At 39.7% G+C, this 20,297-nt stretch overlaps 1 protein-coding gene and 1 long non-coding RNA gene across 5 annotated transcripts in view; one reads left to right on the top strand and one right to left on the bottom strand.

The window, feature by feature from the left end:
- LOC311436587 overlaps window positions 1–20,297 on the top strand; it is a 208,475-nt gene that overhangs the window by 147,579 nt on the left and 40,599 nt on the right. The gene's annotated exons all lie outside the window — the stretch shown is intronic.
- Window positions 5,558–20,297, bottom strand: part of GLRA2 (glycine receptor alpha 2) — a 130,034-nt gene continuing 115,294 nt past the window's right edge. For all 4 annotated transcript variants that reach the window (XM_084518853.1, XM_084518851.1, XM_084518852.1 and 1 more), the window contains one exon: window positions 5,558–7,114. In XM_084518853.1, the coding sequence (XP_084374979.1) occupies window positions 6,836–7,114 (279 nt within the window). In that variant the 3' untranslated portion in view covers window positions 5,558–6,835. The remainder of the gene's footprint in view (window positions 7,115–20,297) is intronic.

The raw sequence follows: 20,297 nt of genomic DNA, 5'->3' as shown, positions 1-20,297 counted from the left end.
GAAGTAATTGTCCCACACTATTCTGTGCTGGTGCGGCCTCAAATCGAGTACTGTGTGCAGTTCTGGGTACCACAGTACAAAAAGGACGTGAAAATGTTGGAGAGTGTCCAGAGGAGGGCGACAAAGATGGTGAAAGGCCTAGAGGGGAAGACGTATGAGGAGCAGCTGAGGGCACTGGGCCTGTTCAGCCTGGGGAAGAGGAGGCTGAGGGGGGACCTCATCACGGTCTACAACTTCCTCGTGAGGGGGTGTGGGGAGGCAGGTGACCTATTCTCTGTAAACACCGGTGACAGGACCCAGAGGAACGGTGTTAAGCTGTGGCAAGGGAAGTTTAGGCTGGACATAAGGAAGAGGTTCTTCACCAAGAGGGTGGTCACACACTGGACCAGGCTCCCCAGGGAACTAGTCACTGCACCAAGCCTGTCTGAATTTAAGAAGTGTTTGGACTGTGCACTTAGTCACATGGTCTAAACTTTTGGGCAGACCTGTGCGGTGCCAGGAGTTGGACTTGATGATCCTTATGGGTCCCTTCCAACTTGGAATATTCTATGATTCTGTGATTCTGTGATTCTTATTTGGAGCATGTATCCTATCAGGCATATTGCAGTAGGACTTTCATTTTTATTAGTAGGATTGTACCCAGTAGACAAGAGTGAAAGTGTTCTGAAAATACATATTTTATGCTTGGCCCTTCTTTGATGAATTTTTCCCCTTCCTATTAGTCTAATCTGGAGTGGGTTCTGCTCCTGGCCCTACCACAACCTACTATTATGGCCATTTCTTGGTCACTTCCCATCCCTGGGGGTCCCATTTTTCCCATTCCCCTTGATTGGCCTTGCTCATAAACCCTGTATCAAGATGATATGTGAATTGGCTGGCTCATTCCCCCATCTCCCCACTGGCAACATCCTTGAGCTCCCTCTGTTCCTCTTGCACCATCCTGGTGCTCCTCAAAACCCTGGCTGTACTCTCCTGTCACCTGAGTCAGGAAAAGCCTTCACTGCTCCTGTGGGCCGATGAGCTGAAAAGATGCATCTTAGGGTTTGATGCATTCTGGGTCAGCCGAAGAGAAACAAACCCGCAGCAGCTGACTCATGTCCTCACACGAAGGCTGCTGAGAATACCAATACCACTGGATTTAGCTTGTGATGCTTGCATTGATCTCTCTCTTTTTGGAGTAAAATAAAAATAAGGACGATGTTTTTTTTGAGTGCTGCAGTATCTTTCAAACTATTTCCATGGCCACAGTTGCATCCCTGTTGAATATCTGGTGGTGGGATAGGACAAATGTGCTGGTAAAGTGATCTCTGAACACTCCCCCACAACATGTTTAGCCTCAGGACATGCTTCAGGCCTCAGAAGACCTTCTGGGCAACATATCCCAGGTTTGGGCTCTCCAGGGTGTCAGGAGAGTCACCCTTGCACATGTGGTCCTTGTCCTACAGCAACCACTGGTGGTGCATCCTCACTTCTCGTCTCTCACCTCCCTGCTCTGGAGCCATGGTGTGCAGTATAATGACCATCAAAGTTGTTTTTCAAGGACATATCCAGACTGCTTTGTCCCAAAGATCATGCAGGCAGACAAAGAGGACTTGCAGCTCAGAAGGGAATTCTCCAGGACCCAAGGGGTAAAGATGGGACTTATCCTGTTGCAGTGATGTCAGGGTTAGCAATCTGAGTCACCTTAGGGAAAACATATTAGTGCCAAAGCTAAGGTAAAGCAGAAATTTGTGAAACCTTCAATCTATTTGTGTCAATGCATTGTCACTAAGTGCTTCTGAGGAATGTATTCCCCCTGGGGACCCTCAGGCTTCTTGCAGTTTTTCAAAGACGGTGGAAAGGAACAATGCCTCCAGGTGCCATCTTCCAAGCATGGCACACACTGCCTGCTGTTCCCCGCATCAGGAAGCCACTTTTGCTAAAAATCAGATTCAGATAGTGAGCTGAAAAAGCTGTTTATTGAATCAGTTATATAGCTGTTCAAATGACTAGAGAGCATTTTATATAATTTGTCCCAGTAAAAACATAGTGTTTATTACAAGTAAAATGCTGTCAGGATACCCAGAATTCATTTCCTTTTCATTAATACTGCCTCACAAGTTTTCTCCATAGCAAGAATATTAATTGAGCATGTTTGTTTCAGTAGGATCTTACAGAATTGAGTGTATGCATTTCACAAAGTCAGTTTTCCTAATTATTATCTGAGATGCTTATTTTGACTGAAGTTTCTATTCCCCCTTAGGGGATACTGAAGAGAGCTAATCCACTATGAATATTTTCCCTCCCAGATTATTTCTGCTGCTTAGCATTGGAAACTTATCTTTCATTAGGGACTGAACTGGAAGCTATTGAAGTCAATGAAGCACTTTTTTTTTTTTTTTTTTTTTTTTTTTTTTTTTTTTTTTCTTCTGATTTCAGTGAGCACTGCATTGGAATTGGAAGCAAATTGGTTGGACGAGTTTGTCTGGAAATGGTGAAACTGCTCTTGTTCTGCAGCTTAGCCCTAAATGTGATGACATTTCATATTTTCCATGCAAAAGTAGGAAAAGTATCTTCAAATAGCAAAAATATCTTCTTTTTCTTTTCCTGTCAAGTCAGAGAAGATTAATTTTTAAAGTAAAATCTGTAAGGGACATTTATGGAGAAAGCACGGCTTTGCTCAGATTATTCTCCTAGGTAGGAGTTCCTCTAGAAAGCCTTGTTTTTTGTTTTCTAGTGTTCCAAAACAGTATAAGACATGAACTTCTATGCCCCATACTATTAAAATAAATTACCTTGAATGTCTGGAAGAAGCTGTTATTTTTCAAGATACTGTATTATTGATAACAAAAAGGAATAGATTCATTAAAATAATTTCATACTACTTTGTGTAATGCAGATGCCATCCTATTGCTTTTGTTTTTTTGTTCCTTGCCATGTTCTAATTTTAAAGGAGTAAAGATTATAAAGCTGTGCATATGCTCTTTATGTCCACATGTTAAAATTATTTATTTCTCTATTTAGAAATATATTTCTAAACATAGAAATGTCAACATCATACTGTGTCAGATCTCTTGATTGCATTCATGAAATGTGACTTCCAGATGATGCAGGATCCTCTTGCTCAGATGAAGACACCAGTACAACCTAGTGAGAGCCCCCTGCAGGAAATGATCATGTCAGTAATTTCAAAGCTTAGTTTCAGATTCCTCCAGAATGTTTTTCATGTTTTTCGTAACATCTCTTATTTATGACTGTCCCCCCCCCTGCCCCCCAATTATGAGTTGTCAGTAACTCATGTGAGACTCCAAAAGCCTCTATTGTAATAACACATATCAGCTTTGATTTAGAGTATCATAAGTGATGGCTCTGTAGCCTGCAAAAAAGTATGGAGAAAAAGAAGCAGGATAAGAGAAACAAAAGGAGATCCTTAATCTCATATTGCACATTTTTCTCATTTTCCTCCTATTGCAACAAGTTTTTTCTAAAAGATCCTTTTTATTGATTTGGCTTCATCATAGTGCATGACAGCATCTATCTAGTGAGAGATGACTAAACCTTTCTCTTTGAGTACTGAACCACTCAGGTCCAGCTAGTCACAACAGGATGCCAAAGACTGACCTGATGCTATATCCTTTAAAGACCTGCTTAAAGCTTTTAAAGCTTTCTTGATAAATTAGAAGTCAGTATAATTGCTTTATAGCTAAATGCAAGTAGTTTAAATGTCCTAGGGCTTCATTTTGTCTTACTAGCTAGAATTGTAACCTGCAGTTTTTCCAATATGTCTGGATGCTCTTTAGAATTAATCCTGGGTCTCTTTCCTTCTATCCCACTGTGTCTCCTACTTCACAAAGGCTATTTGTCTGGGACTTATTTTCTAAGCCATTCTTTTTCTCCTTAAATTAGTGTCTTGAAATGAAACTGCTTCACTATTTTATTCTACTACTTCTCTGAGTGTGAAGTGACTGGGTTTCGAGTCTTGTTTCTCTGGTAGCCCTACTGAGCATTCATTTAGGAAAGTTATGTCTTCCTGTAAGGTCTGCTACCCTTGTTATTTGACTTTTTATCTGCAGGCAGTTTCTCAGCAAGTATACATCTTCCTGGTGCCCATCATGTTCTTTGAGGAAAGGTTCTCTGATACCTGCCTGGTATCAAAACCTCTCTGGGTGAGACACTGCACAGGGCCATTGACTGGTATGTCTAGAAGTCTTCCATGTTATGTGGCCATTCCCAGTTGCCATGCTTGGTGGGCTTTGCCCATTTACATGCATTATTTATGTGCAACATTTAGTCAGATATTTTCAAGATTCATAACTAATTGTTGTTTAGCTATAAATTCAATCTGTCTTCAGAAATGAGAGACCTGTAAGGATTTTGTGTTCAGATTACTCCCATGATTGGACCTAAGTTTTTTAAAAAGTCAAGAGCAGAGTAATCTTTCCATGCATGCTGTCAACATACCTCACACTTGATCAGCAGAATATTTTTTTTAGCAAGCTGTTTAGTCAATGTTTAAAGCCAAGCACTTTAAAGTGTGCAGGTGACTTTGCAGTGTGGGTGCTAGAGGCATGCTGGCTTCACCTTGAACAGAGACCTGCAACCATCCATCAACTGAGAACAGTTTTGCAACTGTACCGCAATAGGCTAAAATGGGGGAGTGGGCTGCAGTGGGCGGCACATTAGCAACACATCTGGACACTGAGAATAAACATTAATCCTGGCATTACACCTCAATGTAAAGCAGAATTTCTGGAATGATGGATGGGTAAAAGTGAGCACTGAATGGTTATGCACCAGTGAAGGCTCCTAACTTTCCATACAAATCCAGCTGACAGATAGGAATCTTCACCTCACCAGAGCTCATGGAACTACAATTGCACTGGGATTTTCTCAACTTCATTATCCACTAATCAAATACCATTCTGTTGTAAATATGAATAAAACCAAATCTTACATTAAGAAAATTAGATATTTCTATAACTACATTTGAGTCAAAAGCTCATTTTGAAAAGCCTAATAGTTTGAGCAGTTGTCTTGAGTTCTCCCTTTAACTTCTGGTTGCTGCCTCTGGCACTGTCAATCACACCTGGATCCACAGCCTCAAAGAGATGAAGCAGACTATTGCCAATTCAGTCCCAGGGGAGTAGGAGAGTTTACAGATCTGAGGAGGGTATGGGGAGATAACACATACAGATAGCTTTCTGCCATTGACTTACATAACTGATTGGGAATTGGCCTTGTCAAGATCTCTAGATTCTCTCCCTGGTCATGGGAAAGGATGGTGCACCAGGGCGGTGCAGCTGGTGGAAGCCGCTCAGCTTGGGCTCAGCTCTACAGTACTTTTGGAATATGTCAATCCCTAGCTGCATTCCTGACATACTGCTTGACATACTCCCAGGGATGGCAACATTACTTTTACCGTAGAATAGGTAGAAAAAAAATGGCATGTTAGACCAGTGTACCAGATCAAAAGAAGTTTGCTTTTCACCCTCTTTCTTTTGACTGAGCAGTGGCATAGTGGTAGACCTGGGTCTTGATGTGAACAGCCCAGCTGTATAGGAAAAAAAAAGAGTGAAGGAAATGTTAATAGCACATTTAGCTTTATTGAAATTGAACAAATAACCTTTTTTTTTTTTTTTTTTTAATAAACCCTTTTACATCAAGTGTAAAATTTTAATGTTTGATTCATTTTATGTTACAGGTTGTCTTCTGTGTAAGCAAAAATACCATCTTTTATTATTATTTTATTTTATTTTCTACTTTAAAACATGTAGCAAGGATTTGAATAACGCAGATCCGGCACCAAAAGGTAACAGGTTCTGAAAATCACAGTACAGTTTTAAAATTCTTAGGTTAATTGATGATATTTAAAATGATAGCCACTTTGATATAAATTAGAGGTCTGTAAACAAGTTGTGTTTACCTATAGAGCTATTGATCACAGCTACAATGAGAGCAATAATAGAAACTCAATGCTAAACTGAGCTACACCTTTGAGGAAACAAGTTCTTACTAAGTAGTGTGGTACAGGGTAGCACAATAGGTAAAATACAGTTTGGCACCTCAAGTTGCATGTAAAATCAGCAGAAATAAAATGAAGTAAGTGCACTGTATTCCAACAAAAATAAACTGGGCAGTTTCACTGGTTTTGGAGTGTCAGCTATCAAATAAATCACACGACACACAAGTTCAACCCCAAAATTACAATTCTAGTAAAGCAAGATAATATTAAAATGCACACCCACGAGGATAGTAAAGTATAAATCATTTTTGTTTGTTTGTGTGTTCGTTTGTTTTGCTTTGTTTTTCTTTTCTTTTGTTTTTCTTCTCTCCCCTGTCAGTAGAAATAATTTACAACCCACAAAAGAAGGACTCCTTGGTGAAACCACTAACTACAGACATGGTCATGGAATGTAGCTCAGTAGACTTGTTTCAAATAGAAAGGCAACATTATCCTGAAAAAGTTTGGTCCTCTTATAACTCACTGTACTGTAGCCACCACAGTCTCTTGGTAGATGCTTTAGGAGGATTGTTTGTTTTCTGATTCTCTTATGTTTCAAACAATAATATCTTGGTGATAAAGTTGGGTAAAATTTGGCCCCATTTACAGATGTCTGATTAATGCTGATTCTGGAAGAAGAACACTGAGAGTACATAAAGGGACCCCTTATTGACTGTTCTCAGGCATATTGTTTCATGCAATCAACTTTTCTTCTATAATTTTTTTTCTCTTTCATTTTCTCTTCAGAGTCCTGAGGGGAAAAAGAAACCTTTAATCCAAATGACAGAAAGACATTTCACTGTTTATTTACATGTGGATCACTTTGGCTGAGTAGTCCTGGCAAACCAGAGTTGCCTATTTCTTGTGAATGTCCTCATGCCGTATAATTTTGTATGTAATCCAGTAAAAGATGTTGAAAATGAGGAAGGCGAGTGGGAATGCAGCACGAGATATTGTATCAATCCTTTTTGCACGGTCAACAAACTTCTTTTTGATGGAATCTGAATCCTTTGGTGGTGCTGGCGGTGGGTTAGGTGGAGCAGCTTTGACTGCTGTGCCATCTTTCACTTGGAGACAGTGACCCATGCCATAGCCACTGAAATTGAATCGACTGTCACGAGCAACTTCATCTTCCTGAGAGATAAATAAGACAAATAAGTCAAAGAAGACAATAGGACACAATCTCCTGTCTATCAAGCATGCCATATACCTGAATATTTGATGTGCACCCCTCCAAACCACCTAAGTGAATTAGCTGTTTAACTACGATACAAAATCCAGATTTAAAAGACAAGTGAGCAATTAAAACTCACAAGAAAAGACATGGAAATTCGGTGACTGCCTTACTTTCTCTCTGGCTAAACCAACAGAGGAAACAGCAGTGCCCCAATCCCCACAGAAGAGGAAGGGATACAGCCCATCTCTTCCTACCCCATAGGAAGAGATATGACTTCAAAGACTCTTATTGTTCTCCTTGGGCTTACTGCGAGGAGGAACCCTGGTCATGTTGGCAGCAGAGAGTTTGCTCTGGCCATATTGATTTAAAAAACCATGGGATCCAGGGGCCCAAGATCATGGTAAAGAATACACTTGGCTCAGTCTAGCTGCAGCCTTGCAACCCCATCCTTGATTTGCAAAACAAGGGTTGATCACATCCTCCCCCACCCCTGTGCTTGTAGGAATACTCCTAGAATCAATACTTCAAAACACACTGAGCATTTGGACTTAGTGGTGGTAACAGGTACAATATTGCAAGCTAACATAGCACCATCTTGCAAAAATCCATTTTTTTTCTCTTGTCTGAGTGGGTAATATTTGTTTTTGGAAAGGTGAGTAACTTAACTTTATCATCATGACCATGTGATGAAAGGTTTGTGTCTGTTTGTGCTGGTAAATTCTCACTTCTCCTGTCTGATAGCACAGTAATATATGAGTTAACAGTTACTGGCAGCCCTCCACAAAGGATACAAAACCAGCAAATAAGTAATTCTACTCTTTTTCATTCCAGCAGTGATGAAATGTAGTTCCAGCAGCTTGCCCTAGTTAAAGACATTCTCTTTAACCAACAGATACTTCATTGTTGACTTTAAATGACCTCTTCCTGGGTCCACAAGCAGCCCACTCACTCACAGGGAATACTCCCTCTTATCTCTTGCTAACCCACAGCCTTCTGATCTTAACGGAGAATCAGAGACCACAAAAAAAAACATCAGAGTAGCAAGATACTGAATACTGAAGTTTGCTGAACTTGGGATGGGGACAGAGGACAATTTACACCAAGTCGGGATGCAAATCACTGCTCCTTCGCAGAAGCAAATCTTTTCATAATTACATTGCTCTCTCCTTGTCTTCAGCATTGGAATTGTATATATCACCAGGCTTGCTCTCCTTACCTTGGAGTTGACATGCAAATATGAAAAACCAATAGTGGAATCCAAGGCTACCAAATGAGAAATAGTCACTCTGAGGTGATGCAAGTGGTTATGGAAGGAGGATAGGCAATAAACAGTGCTTTTGAGCTCCTGTCACTTCAGGCTGAGGACTATTCTACAGTGTACACATTAATAGGTGGATAATTGCTTTATTGTAAGACTGTTTGAGCACCTCTCCATGTTTCATATCCCTTCCATCTCTGAAGCTCATCATCACTAAGGCAAAGAAGCTTGGTCCTTTCTTTTTTCAATTTTATTTATTTAGAGTTTGCAGTTCCTCCGTGAAAAATACAAAGTTCTCCTTGTCCTAGTGATTATAAATATGTAGACGATTTAAAGATAAATCCATTGAGAACTAAGTTGTGGGCAGTCCTATGCAAGACTTCTCTTGCATAACTCAGTAACATCACACAGTCCTCCAATAATACAGGATTCTGCTTTCCTTGCAGCACTTTCCCTTTTACTGAGTTTGAAGGATAAAATGTCTGCTCAGGACATAAAAGGTGATTAAAAAGGGTAATAGATTTTCAACAGCTGTGTTACCATATGTGCTTCATTCTTTTTTTTAAGTTTAATTTTGGTTACTTGTGAGGGACCTGGGGGGAGAAGTGGGGGAAAGGGAGTGGAATAAAATGTCAGTGTAGGACTTGGAAAGCCCAGACTTCCATGCCCTGCTGTGCCACAGCTTTGTTGTGTGGGGCTGAGCAACTCATCTTCAATGTTATAACATTTTTTCTGAACTTACACTGTTGTAATTCCAGTGGGAAGCCACCTAAGATTAGGGACATGGACCTTTAACCTGCATTCTTCCAGGCCTTCAGCACCCAGCCCTTATCTGTAAGGAACCACCCATTTCCCAAAAGTATTCAGAGCCCTGTATTTTGCCCTACAGACAGTTGGCTGCACCACTTCATTTTTACAAAACCCAGAGGAAAGTGTGCCCAGTTCCCATGCTATCTTTTTTCTTTTTTATTATTTAGGACTTCAATCCTAAATTCAGTTTACACTGAATACAAGAGGTACAGCATTCTTCTGGGATATGAGTACGAACTTGGTTGCCTTCTCTTCTTGAGTAGATTTGAATCTCCTTCTCCCTGATCAAAGTTTGTATCAGCTTGTTGGCTTGTTGCCTGCTCTTCCAACATGGAGCTCTTTGCTGTTTGCAAAAAGTGAGAATTTATGTAGCTTTCCTTTTCTTAAGTTTACCAGAAAAACTCTTTTCAAAGCCTAATAACTAATGAAGAGAATGGCGCTGTGTCTCCACGCTATTCTTTTCCATGTTTGATATTCCACTCTTACAAAAACTCAGTATTACTGACACCTAAGGATTGCAGTTGTTGTGATCATCTAAGGCTCTGCTTGGCAGGGGGCTGGACCAGATGACCTCCAGAGGTCCCTTCCAACCTTGACTATGCTGTGATTCTCTGATCAAAGTGCCTCTGCAAGCAAGCAAAGCCACAGTCCTTTCAACCCACAGATAGCTTTCAGCTCCATCTCCACCATACTGTTTCCAGTGGTAAAATCCAGCAAGAGTTGAAGTGGCTTTGCAGTCTGGCACCCACCAGCCCTCTAAACACTGCCTGCACCTAAAGTCTCACTGGCAAGCTCTGACACCATCAGAGCTCTCCCACCTGACCAGACATCACTTGAAAGACCTCAGGGTGGTGAGGTCTCTGCTGTCTTTCATGAAACAGGTCAATAAGGTTGAAAGCTGAAAACAAAACCCTGTGGAGATCAAGAACCACATGTCTATGGGTTTCCAGTGAGAATGCAGTCAGGTGTGTGTCCTGTTGGTGCCCTGAGCCCTTGAACCTGCTCCACCCAAAATGACACAGGAGGGAATGTAAGGCTTTCTTTCTTCTGTTGAACAAAAAGAACCCAGAGGGTAAACTCTAGAACTGGAACTTCAGGGTCCATGCAGCTTGTCTTACTCCGGTGTGGACCATATGGACAAGCTTTCTTCAAGATACATTTGGTCCACTGGAGCCTAGCACTACACTCTGTGGTCATAAGCCATGTGGTGACACCTCATGGCCTTAGGAACAATAAAATCCCCAATGTTCTTAATTTTATCAATACAGACATGGTTAAAGAGATTTTCTTTAAAACACCGTAGTGTTACTGAAAAGACATAATTTGATGTTTCAGAGTATCTTCCAACATTCTATTATACATAAAGGACTTTGGGGAAGAGTCATGGAGACAAAATACCAAATGTAGATCCTTTGACAAAGAGAACCCTTTTTTCACATTTCAGTATTTGAGATGAATTCACCTCAAGTACCTTCTCTTAACATAGTCCACATTTTCCTTTCACCTGGAGGCTTGAAGAACTACTGGGCAAACTACCTAGGGTACCCTCTGACATGGCTGCAGAATTCCTCCTCACTCCTGACATCATATTCAGTTTGTACAATCTCACATAACCTACAGTGCAGACTCATCCAAAGACAGTCCTCAATTAGTGCTTTTCACCAGCTTAGTCACTGGTAGAATAGTGCAAACCACTTTGCAAACATTTCGATCTTTGTTTTCATCAGATTACACATAAAACTTGCATTTGTTTTAAACCGGATAGGATCCCCACTTTTTTGTTTTCACAGGTTTTGAAGCTAAAATCGAAGAGTGGGTAGAAGCCACTGGACATCAACTGGAGTGGCAAAATCCACTGACATTGAAGTGAAAGACTTTGTCCTTCTAAAGGGATGTAAAGTTAGTGTTGCATACTACACACCCCATAACTCAATCTGCCCTTGATAAAGACACAAGCTAGCATTAAAAACAGAAAAGAAATAAATAGCAAGATGAAAGTGTTCTTTTGCTGTTTTTCTCTCAGATGTTCACACTCCTGAGTATTTTACAGGAACTATCCACTGAAAACTAAATACATTTCCTGAGAGTTGGGCAAATGGTTTCTGCAGATGCATTTTCAACACCACATAATTTTCTAAATAGGTTTTTGTGTATTATCGTATGGTGTCATACCAAACTTATTTAGATGTTGACTTTAACCAATTTTCATCAAGAAAGATGTGTTTATTTTTTTTTCTCAAAAATTTTAATTCCTTTTATGAATACAATAATTTTATTTGCTTTACAAAATAATGGCATTAGATTCTCTTGTCCTTGCTTTACAATAGACAACATCTAAATCAGAAGGATCATATTTTTGACATGATTTTCTTTCTTCATATTCCATCTTTGAAAAGCTTTATTTTCTACTATGTCAGGTTTGGAATGAAACTCATACCATCAACTTCATGCCAAAGCAACCATGAACAGGAAAAACACTTTAGAAAATCAGTCCATTCTCTGCCTTGCTTGCACAGCTTTCTATACAATGCATTCTGAATTTCTTTGTCCAGAACACTTTTAAATGCTTATTGTCAGAACTGACTCAGTTTTAACAATGAGGAAAATGAGAGAGAGGCTGGCTTCAAACGGTGTATTTAATTTACTCTCTGATGTGATTTATTCATTTAATTTTGCTACTCTTTTTTCCAACATATGGTGGGCAAACGATTTAAAAGACTATCTAGTTTAATTAAATTTCAAGGACATAGGAAATTAATTTTAGCTATAGGGTAGAGAACATCAGGGAAATTTTCCTTTTGGCATTCATAAGCACAAAGTTAGAAAACCACAATAAATTTAGACTTGAATGCAAAATGGAATCGATATGAATTAGACAGCAAAATAACTTCAGAGACTTCATTCCTAAATCATTATGATTTTGAAACAACTCCCATCTCTCAGTACCTTACATAATTCACAGTGTGGTTTTGCAAAGACACTCATGCTCACATGATTTCTGTTCTCAGGAGTCAGTGAATAAGTGATGGAGGTAGTTCAGCCAAGAAGCATGGTTGGATTTTCAAAACCTTATTGCTTCCCCACAGAAGGCCCTCAGAAAGTTAAATTGTCAGGTGAACTGTCAGAGAAAAGGTCCTTTCATAGACTTCATAGGCTAACTGTTTAAAAGACAGTAATGGATTTTAGGAATAAAAGATCCGTTTTATAACTGAGGGATTTGCTGGAGAGGATCCTCCAAGCATCATCACTAGAACCAGCAGCAAGGAAGAGATTTATAAAAGATCTGAGGAAAAGGTCTTTTCCCCAAGTGAAGGTATGCAGGAGAAACAGGCTATTCAGAATGGACAACTTTCAACCAAGCAGAAGGATCTCTAAATATTGAGTGACTGAGTAATGAAATAGCAGTAGGTGAAAGGCAAGCTAAAGCACATTGCAAAAGGTAACCCTGATTAGACATAGACAGTAATTGGCTCAAATGCATTCTTTCTTGGGTGAGAACTGTGGGAATTACCATGTAGATGACTGAAAACATCAGTTCACTACTAAATGGAAGTCAGGCAAACAAATCAGAAAATGTCCTTCTGCCACTTTGTCCACTTAAAGCGTGAACAGTTTTTGAACCTGAGGAACATTTCTAGTCATACAAAGTCAGGAAAGACATAGCAGAATAATATAAAGTACAAAGAGAAACAACAACAATTATAAAAGACTTTTTATGTATGTAGGGATCCAAAGTAGATGAGATCTCTTCAGCTTAGAAAAGCTGTGTTTGAAGGACAGGGGAATATTACAGATATCATAAAATCACAGTGAAAATTAATTAATGGAGGGAAAATGAATAGGTTATAGTATTATTTTTTTTTTTCCAATGCAGGAAATAAGATAAAACACAATGACACAAGGAGGAAGAAAAGGAAAATTTATTTTTAGGAGGAAATTATCTTTCATTTACCTGTGTAAATCATTGTGTTAGAACAATTTAGAGGATGAAAATAGCACAATGGCACGGATTCAGGAAATATACACCTATGTGTGGCTATTGAATGTGCAACCTTAGTTCATGAAAAAGTACACCCTTAGCTCCTTGTTTTCAGAATACAGAAAAGTCCTTCTGGAGGAACCTGGAGGTTTTAAATACAATTTTTTCTCAACATCCATGCCCAGTCACTTTTCACTCACTATGGCATGTCTTATGAGAATTAAGATCTCCCATCTCTTGGTAATATGCTGGGAGCTGGAGCTAGTATTGTAATGCTCTGCATTTCCACTGATTTTCAGTATTTTGAGAGTCTTTTTTTTTTTTTTTTTTTTTTTTTTTCTCCTCTTCACACAGCTGAGGCAGAAAGTGATGACTCTCACATAGCAAACCTATTTGGTCATTAACAGACTTCTCTGTTTTTTTTTTTCCTTCTTGAACCTGATCTCAGGAACCTGATCTCTAGTTTGTTCCTTCCTGATGTGGGTCTTAGTTCACCTACACCAGATGCCATTTCCTCTCCTCAATCAAGGTTCAGGAGCAGAAAATAATGTAAAATTGTTACTTTCTCACTGCAATCTGTCCCAAAGTATTGATCAAGATGGGCCCCTAACTTGCCCTAAGTATTGTTTTTTCCTAAATATTCACCTAGGTGTTTCATCAAAAACATAAGAAATCTTTCACTGATCGTCCTGAGTGATATTGCTCTGTCAGGATGCATCATTCTGTGTGTAACAGTGGTTTTGTTCCTTTTCTACCTCTCTTAACACAAACTTTTCTGCTCAGTGAGGTTTGTTTTTCTCTCATTTGGACACCCATGCCTTATAAAATCTAAGTGAAACAGACCTTGTATTATACACAGCATCAACATTTTAATTAATGGAAGAAAAATCAGTCATTGCTGTCTTCAGTAAGGGTTTCCAATGGACAAATCTAAGCTTGTTTTAGAAAGCTGTGTTTAATAATACCTCCTATCTCCAATAAACAGCAGAAGAATCTTTGAAGCATGACTGATTTACTTACTCTTTCTGTAAGAACAGCAAGTGAACTGTTGTTAATACAATAATGAAATGGTAGTTAATGTGGTTTTGCCCTCGTTGAGTAGGAATTGAGCATTATCCAACTGAAAGAGTAACATAATTTAAACATGTTGGGAAGCAAAAATATTTTCCTGCCTTGAAATATCTTTAAGTGGTACCTAAATTTTTCAAGAAAATCTTTAATAATAGAGATTATACAGTTAGTAAGGGTGATTGGTTTATTACAAAAAAAAAAAAAAAAAAAAAAAAGAAAGCAAGAAAAAAATTCTTCTTTAGTAAAGCAAGACTTGTTTCTCTCAAATTCTTAAATGCACTTAATATAAATTTATTATTCAATTTCATGTTTTATATATAATATGATTAATATTTTAATTTTTTTGGGGGGAGGGAGGGAAAAAGAGATGAAATGCTGTTTTGCAAAGCACCATAGGTGTTCTGATAGACAGTTATAGATGCTAAAGAAGAACAGATCTATTTCTGGCACAGAAGAACTATGCCTCAGTTTCCATTTGTTTTAAATGACAGTGCCCAGGCTCAGTAATCTACGAGTGCCATACAGACTCATTTTGCCAGTTTATCAGTGGCAATGGCACATCAGTCTGTTATACATCAGAGAGATCCACATTAATGACCCAGATTTGAAGGATAATCTGCAGAAGTCTGGTGGATATGGGGTGACTAGTTTCTCTTCATCCTGTCTGCATGTGAAGCTGAATAAATTGCAAAGCTAGTGTTTAAACATGGGGCTATTCTGACATTTTACCAATGGAACACCAATGGAAACTTACCTAAATCCCACCTTTGCTGCTTCCTCTTGCTCTCTGCAAAACGGCTGTCTCAGGATAGACATGCTGCACCACAAGCAGACTCTCCCCCACTTGCAGCTGGCAGTACCTAAGCCCCATCCTCAGACTGCAGCTCCTCCTTGCCCTGACACCCGCTGCCCACCCAGAAAGTCCTGTCCCAGGACATATCCTGTGAAACAAGCCCCCTGTGTGACTGTTGGAGGGGAAACAGCCACTGCCTTTTCTACCACAGCATGCAGGAGACATGAGCTTGCGGCCCCCAGCTGCAGGAGGGGGTTCCTGAGTGCCTGCCCCCTCGGGAGTTTTCCCAAAAGGTTCTCTGGTGCTTTTATCAAAGAAGATTTAAATATTTTGGGGAAGATGATAGTTTTTATTGTGCCTCTGGGAAATTTTCCGCTGCTCCCTGCCTCAGCTGTAATCATTTTAGATTGCTTTTTTAGAGTACCCCAGTGCCCTGACCTCAGCATCACAGAGTATCTCATTTGTCAAACAGCCAAAATTAAAAAAAAAAAATGTATATCTGTGTACAAAGCCCGGAAATGACACTCGACATTTGATTTATGCAGATTATCCTCCAGAACAATACATTGCTAGCCAGTTTTTCAGACTTGGGTTTCAGTTCCCCCAGCTCCCCAGTTTTTGGGGCCAGGCAACTGGGGCCAGCCCTGTAGCCCATACTGTGACAGCCCAGGGACAGCGTACATCATCCTCCCTGCCTGAGCCAGGTGCTAGTGATGCAGAGTTGTGACCTGTGATATCAATGCCCACCACTGAGGACCAGTAGCATCCTACTCAGTGCATGCTGAGAGTGGCGAGCATCTGTGGGAAGCTGGGGGGAGAAGGGAGGAGAGAGGCTTCCCCTGCACCTCTGCAGCCCTGCATGGGGGATAAAGGGAAGGGGAAGGGGAAGGGGAAGGGGAAGGGGAAGGGGAAGGGGAAGGGGAAGGGGAAGGGGAAGGGGAAGGGGAAGGGGAAGGGGAAGGGGAAGGGGAAGGGGAAGGGGAAGGGGAAGGGGAAGGGAAAGGGGAAGGGGAAGGGGAAGGGGAAGGGGAAGGGGAAGGGGAAGACCAGGCTTTTTTTCTCTTTCTGTGGAAGGATTCTTTCCTTCAAGTCCTTTGCTACAACAGCATCCAGCACAAAACCCAGTAAACACAGAAACGGATTGCCAGAGCTTTCTCAGACAGACTTCATGCATTTAATTTATGCAAATACTGCACAAAACAAATTAAATATTGCAAATTATATTAATAATTTAAATTGTGCAGCTAAAAATAGTCAGGAATATCTGCAACATCTTGAAGTATTCACATGCAAATTTTATAAGTTTTGTGTGTTTTTTTTTTGTTTTTTTTTTTTTTTGTTTGTTTGTTTGTTTTTTTTTCCTGAGGAGACAAGCCAACTGATAAATCAATGCCTTCCTTTCCCAGCTATCAGTTATTAATATGGACTCCCAATAAATAATGTTTTGGGGTTGGTTTTCTTTTCTTATCTTCTATTACACAAATTATCCTTTCTGGCTTTGCATATCATTTAGTTCTTGTTAGCCAAGATCTCAATCTGCGTTTCTCTAGCTGTTTTTACTTTGCTCTGAAGCATGATTTGGTTAAACAAACTGTTTTACAGCTATCTGCACTTCAGACTTGGTTTCTGAAATTAAATTGTGGCTTCTTAGAAACATCTCGACAGTTTGAATATATTAGAAATTTACTACACAAGTCCACTTCCTTATTTTCATCTTGATTTGTTTTTAAGAGGGTTGTTCCATAAAGGTCTGATATTATTTATTCACGGCAAAATAAACATTAATCATGGGGTTAAAATCAATGGCACTCAATGCTATAGCAACTTCATAGTCTAATCTTTACACAGATTTTTTTTTTTTCTTTATCTGGTAAGTAATAAATCCACAAATCCTACAAGGTCATTGGAAATATGAATACAACAAAAATGAAATAAGATTTCATTTAAAATGAGTTTGATAGTTTTTCTTCTACTGTATTAAACACAAAGATATATATACACACTTACATAGTCTGTATACACCCACACGTGTAGATATATGTACACATATATGCATATGTTCATCTACTTAATTTAGTAATCTAATGCCTTTTGTATTCGGTCAAGTCACATATTAGTGAGAAATGCAGAGATAGATTTGCTGTATTCCAGTGTAATGTTTGGAGCTCTCTCTGGAGCATTTCTGAAGCTACAACATCCATTTTGCTAGCTTTTCTGCTTGTTTTTCCCCTTCAGATGGGACTGCAGTTCTGAGGAGCAGGAATACAGGATGCACAAGCAAGAGTCATTAAACATTCTCAATCCTCTCTGCCTATGAACAGGCTCTTTGCTGGGGTGCTGGCACCTCTCCAAAAGGACCATCTACCCAGACCAGTAGCTAAGCAATAGATCACCTTGTGGTGGACTTTTATTACTTGGCAAAACTGATTAAAAGATAAAGTGAAACAGTAGATTTAATAGTATATAAAAGGCACAGGCAGACCAAATGTGGAAGAATGACTATAGCAGTGGAAGAGGCATTCTTGATAGAGGAAATCAGATGCTCATCTGATCTCAAGGCTTGTTCAAGATGATTAAGAAGAACGGGAGAAGAAATATCCAATTAATTTATCTAGAGGAGACAGCATGAGAACACCCTATGCCAAAAAGTTGTTATTCCAGTAGCCTTCCCCAAATGTGTATATTGCATGTTTCATCTTTCACGTGTTCTGGAACAGTAAGTCCTAAATCAGTGTTCCCAAAGCTGGAGAAAAGCCTGTCTTTGGGAGTACCGAGGAGATCAGGATTCACTTTGAGGGCCTAAGACCACCTGATCTTGAGGTGTTATTCTGGGAGGGACTAAGATCTGGAGAAGGATTTTGTTCAGCAAATGTGCCCCTAACTCAGAGCACAAAGTAGTGTAGGAGCCCTCCTGGACCAAGGGAGACCCAGCAGCATGGATTTCTACTTCACTGGACCTCCAACAGCCTCATGAGCAACAGGCAGAAATGTTATGCCAAGATCAAGCAACATGATGACTTTGGGAGCAACCTTTTTGGGGGATCAACCTATTTTGGGAGTGCATAGTAGCATACCACACACTGTGCATTCACAACGAGTAGACTTTAACCTGATTTGCTTGTCCTCTGAGCTGAAAACATGAATGGTGTCTTGAAATCACTAATGAGAAATACAAGCAAATCAATTAGGAAATGGTATTCAATAGCCACTCTCAGGCTGTCTCCTTCCTTCTACAGCTGTCTCTTTTCTTTGTGATTGCCTTTTTATTTTTTTCTACTATACATTTTGCCTCATTAATTCTCAGTTCTGCTCTTGCGTACATCCTCTTTGATGCTTTTGCCCTTGCTCATTTCCAAACACACGACCTCCACATTCTGCTTGTCAAATTCAGTTACTTCCTCAACCCCTGCCTGTTCTTGCCCCTTTCTGGTCCCTGCAGCTAAATTCTCTTCCTCCAAAGAGAAGTCAAATCATTAAAGTAGAGCTACACCTTGCCAAGACCACTTCTGATCTGAGAGGTGTTATTTGACCTTTTAAGAATAATCAGGAATTGTTTAATTTTTTAGTGAAAAGCCTACTTCCACTTCTGCATAACCATAGAGCTCCTAATTGCTCAGAGAGTTTCCAGTATGACAGAGCATTTTGAAAAGTATCACCATGCATTTGTACTACTGTTCATGATATATCGCATGCCCTGCTACCGGTGCAGAAAGCTGGAGATTGCCAAGTGCGTTGTTGGCCCATGGAGCCTCCTGTGCCTTTGTTCTGACTGCCCAGAGCTTGCAACCAAATCCACTTTGAGACTTTGGAAAATGAACACAATAAGTGCAAAAAGCAAAACCTTAAAGTGGGATTTTTCTTTTATTCCCAGTTTAAAACCCAGCAAAGAGAGTTGTCATTTGTGCATTTTACATGTTCCAGTCTACTGAGAGCTCAGTAGTGGAGTAATGTGTGCATATAGTAACAGATTAAAGACTTGGCATGCTCTAGAATACTCCAATGACGTGTCCAATCGCAGCAGTACCATCTGCTTTTCCTTATACGTGCTAAATTTATAGTGCTGTGTTAATTTCTATATTAGTTTACACACCACCTACAGGAAATTATATTCAACAGATAAGCAATATTTGGGCTTTGTTGTTTGTCTTTAGCAAACAGTTAGTAAATGCCTCTCCAATTACTCTGAGCTCTCATTTTAGAGAAAGAAGGCTAGAGATCACTAACATTGATTGTCCTTTTTTGTTCCTGAAGGTGTGACAATGACTCACAATTCAAGTGTTATTTCCCTAAATTGTTGTTCATTCAGATCTGGGTAGAATTTTGAGAATGTATGACAGACTGAAAGGTGGTCAGACTTCCACCCAGAGTCTGGACACCCTGACAATAGAAGAACCCTGTATTTTATCTGTATTTTAAATTATATAATTAAATGAACCTCTCCTATACCTTGTGGAAATTCTACTGTGCAGGAAAGCTCATTGTTAACTGTATTTTCTCTTCAGGTGGCATTCAATTTGATGCTACAGAAAATGCCACCTTATTGATCAACACCATAAACAAACCTATAAAACATGTGGGTATGTTCTCCCTGTACTGTGGAAAGAAACAAAAATAATAGAACAAGGCCATGGAGTCTGCACAGTATTGGCAATATCCCACTCCTCAAGCTTGGTCACTGAAAATCTGAAGCGTGGGAAGACAGAAGGCAGGGCTAAAAAAAAATCCATATGACAAACATCTGGGGTTTCTACAGGACTCTTGCCCCACTAGCGTTGTGGTAGCATGATTTACTGAAGATTCCATAGCTAGCCCATTTGCAGCATCTCTGCATGACATTGTGCCGAGTGATTTTTCCCCATCAGATGAAAGACTGAGTTATCCCTCCATGGGTACGAGGGAAGCAGGCATTTCAAAGTGCAAGACCACTGAACTACCACCTAAGGGGACAATTGTCTAGAGGATATTTTTTAAATGTGTTTGCCACATTTAAATAGATGGTTTCAGCTTGCCAGTCTTGGAATGGCTCCTAAAATAAACATCAATATAAAGAATAAGGCAATTTGTTTTGGATGATTAAGAGAATCTGGCTCATATATCCGAGGTGTGACAATTCCAATCACATCTTCATTTCAATTTACAGGGAAAGAAATAATCTAGGCTTTGTTATTGTTCATAATGCTGTTGCTATATATTTGACATGATAATCTACAGTATTAGTCAGTAAATTGA

Source organism: Aythya ferina (genome assembly GCF_964211825.1).
Source record: "Aythya ferina genome assembly, chromosome: 1".
Lineage (NCBI taxonomy): Eukaryota > Metazoa > Chordata > Aves > Anseriformes > Anatidae > Aythya > Aythya ferina.
This window is presented reverse-complemented; position numbering and strand designations above follow the sequence as displayed.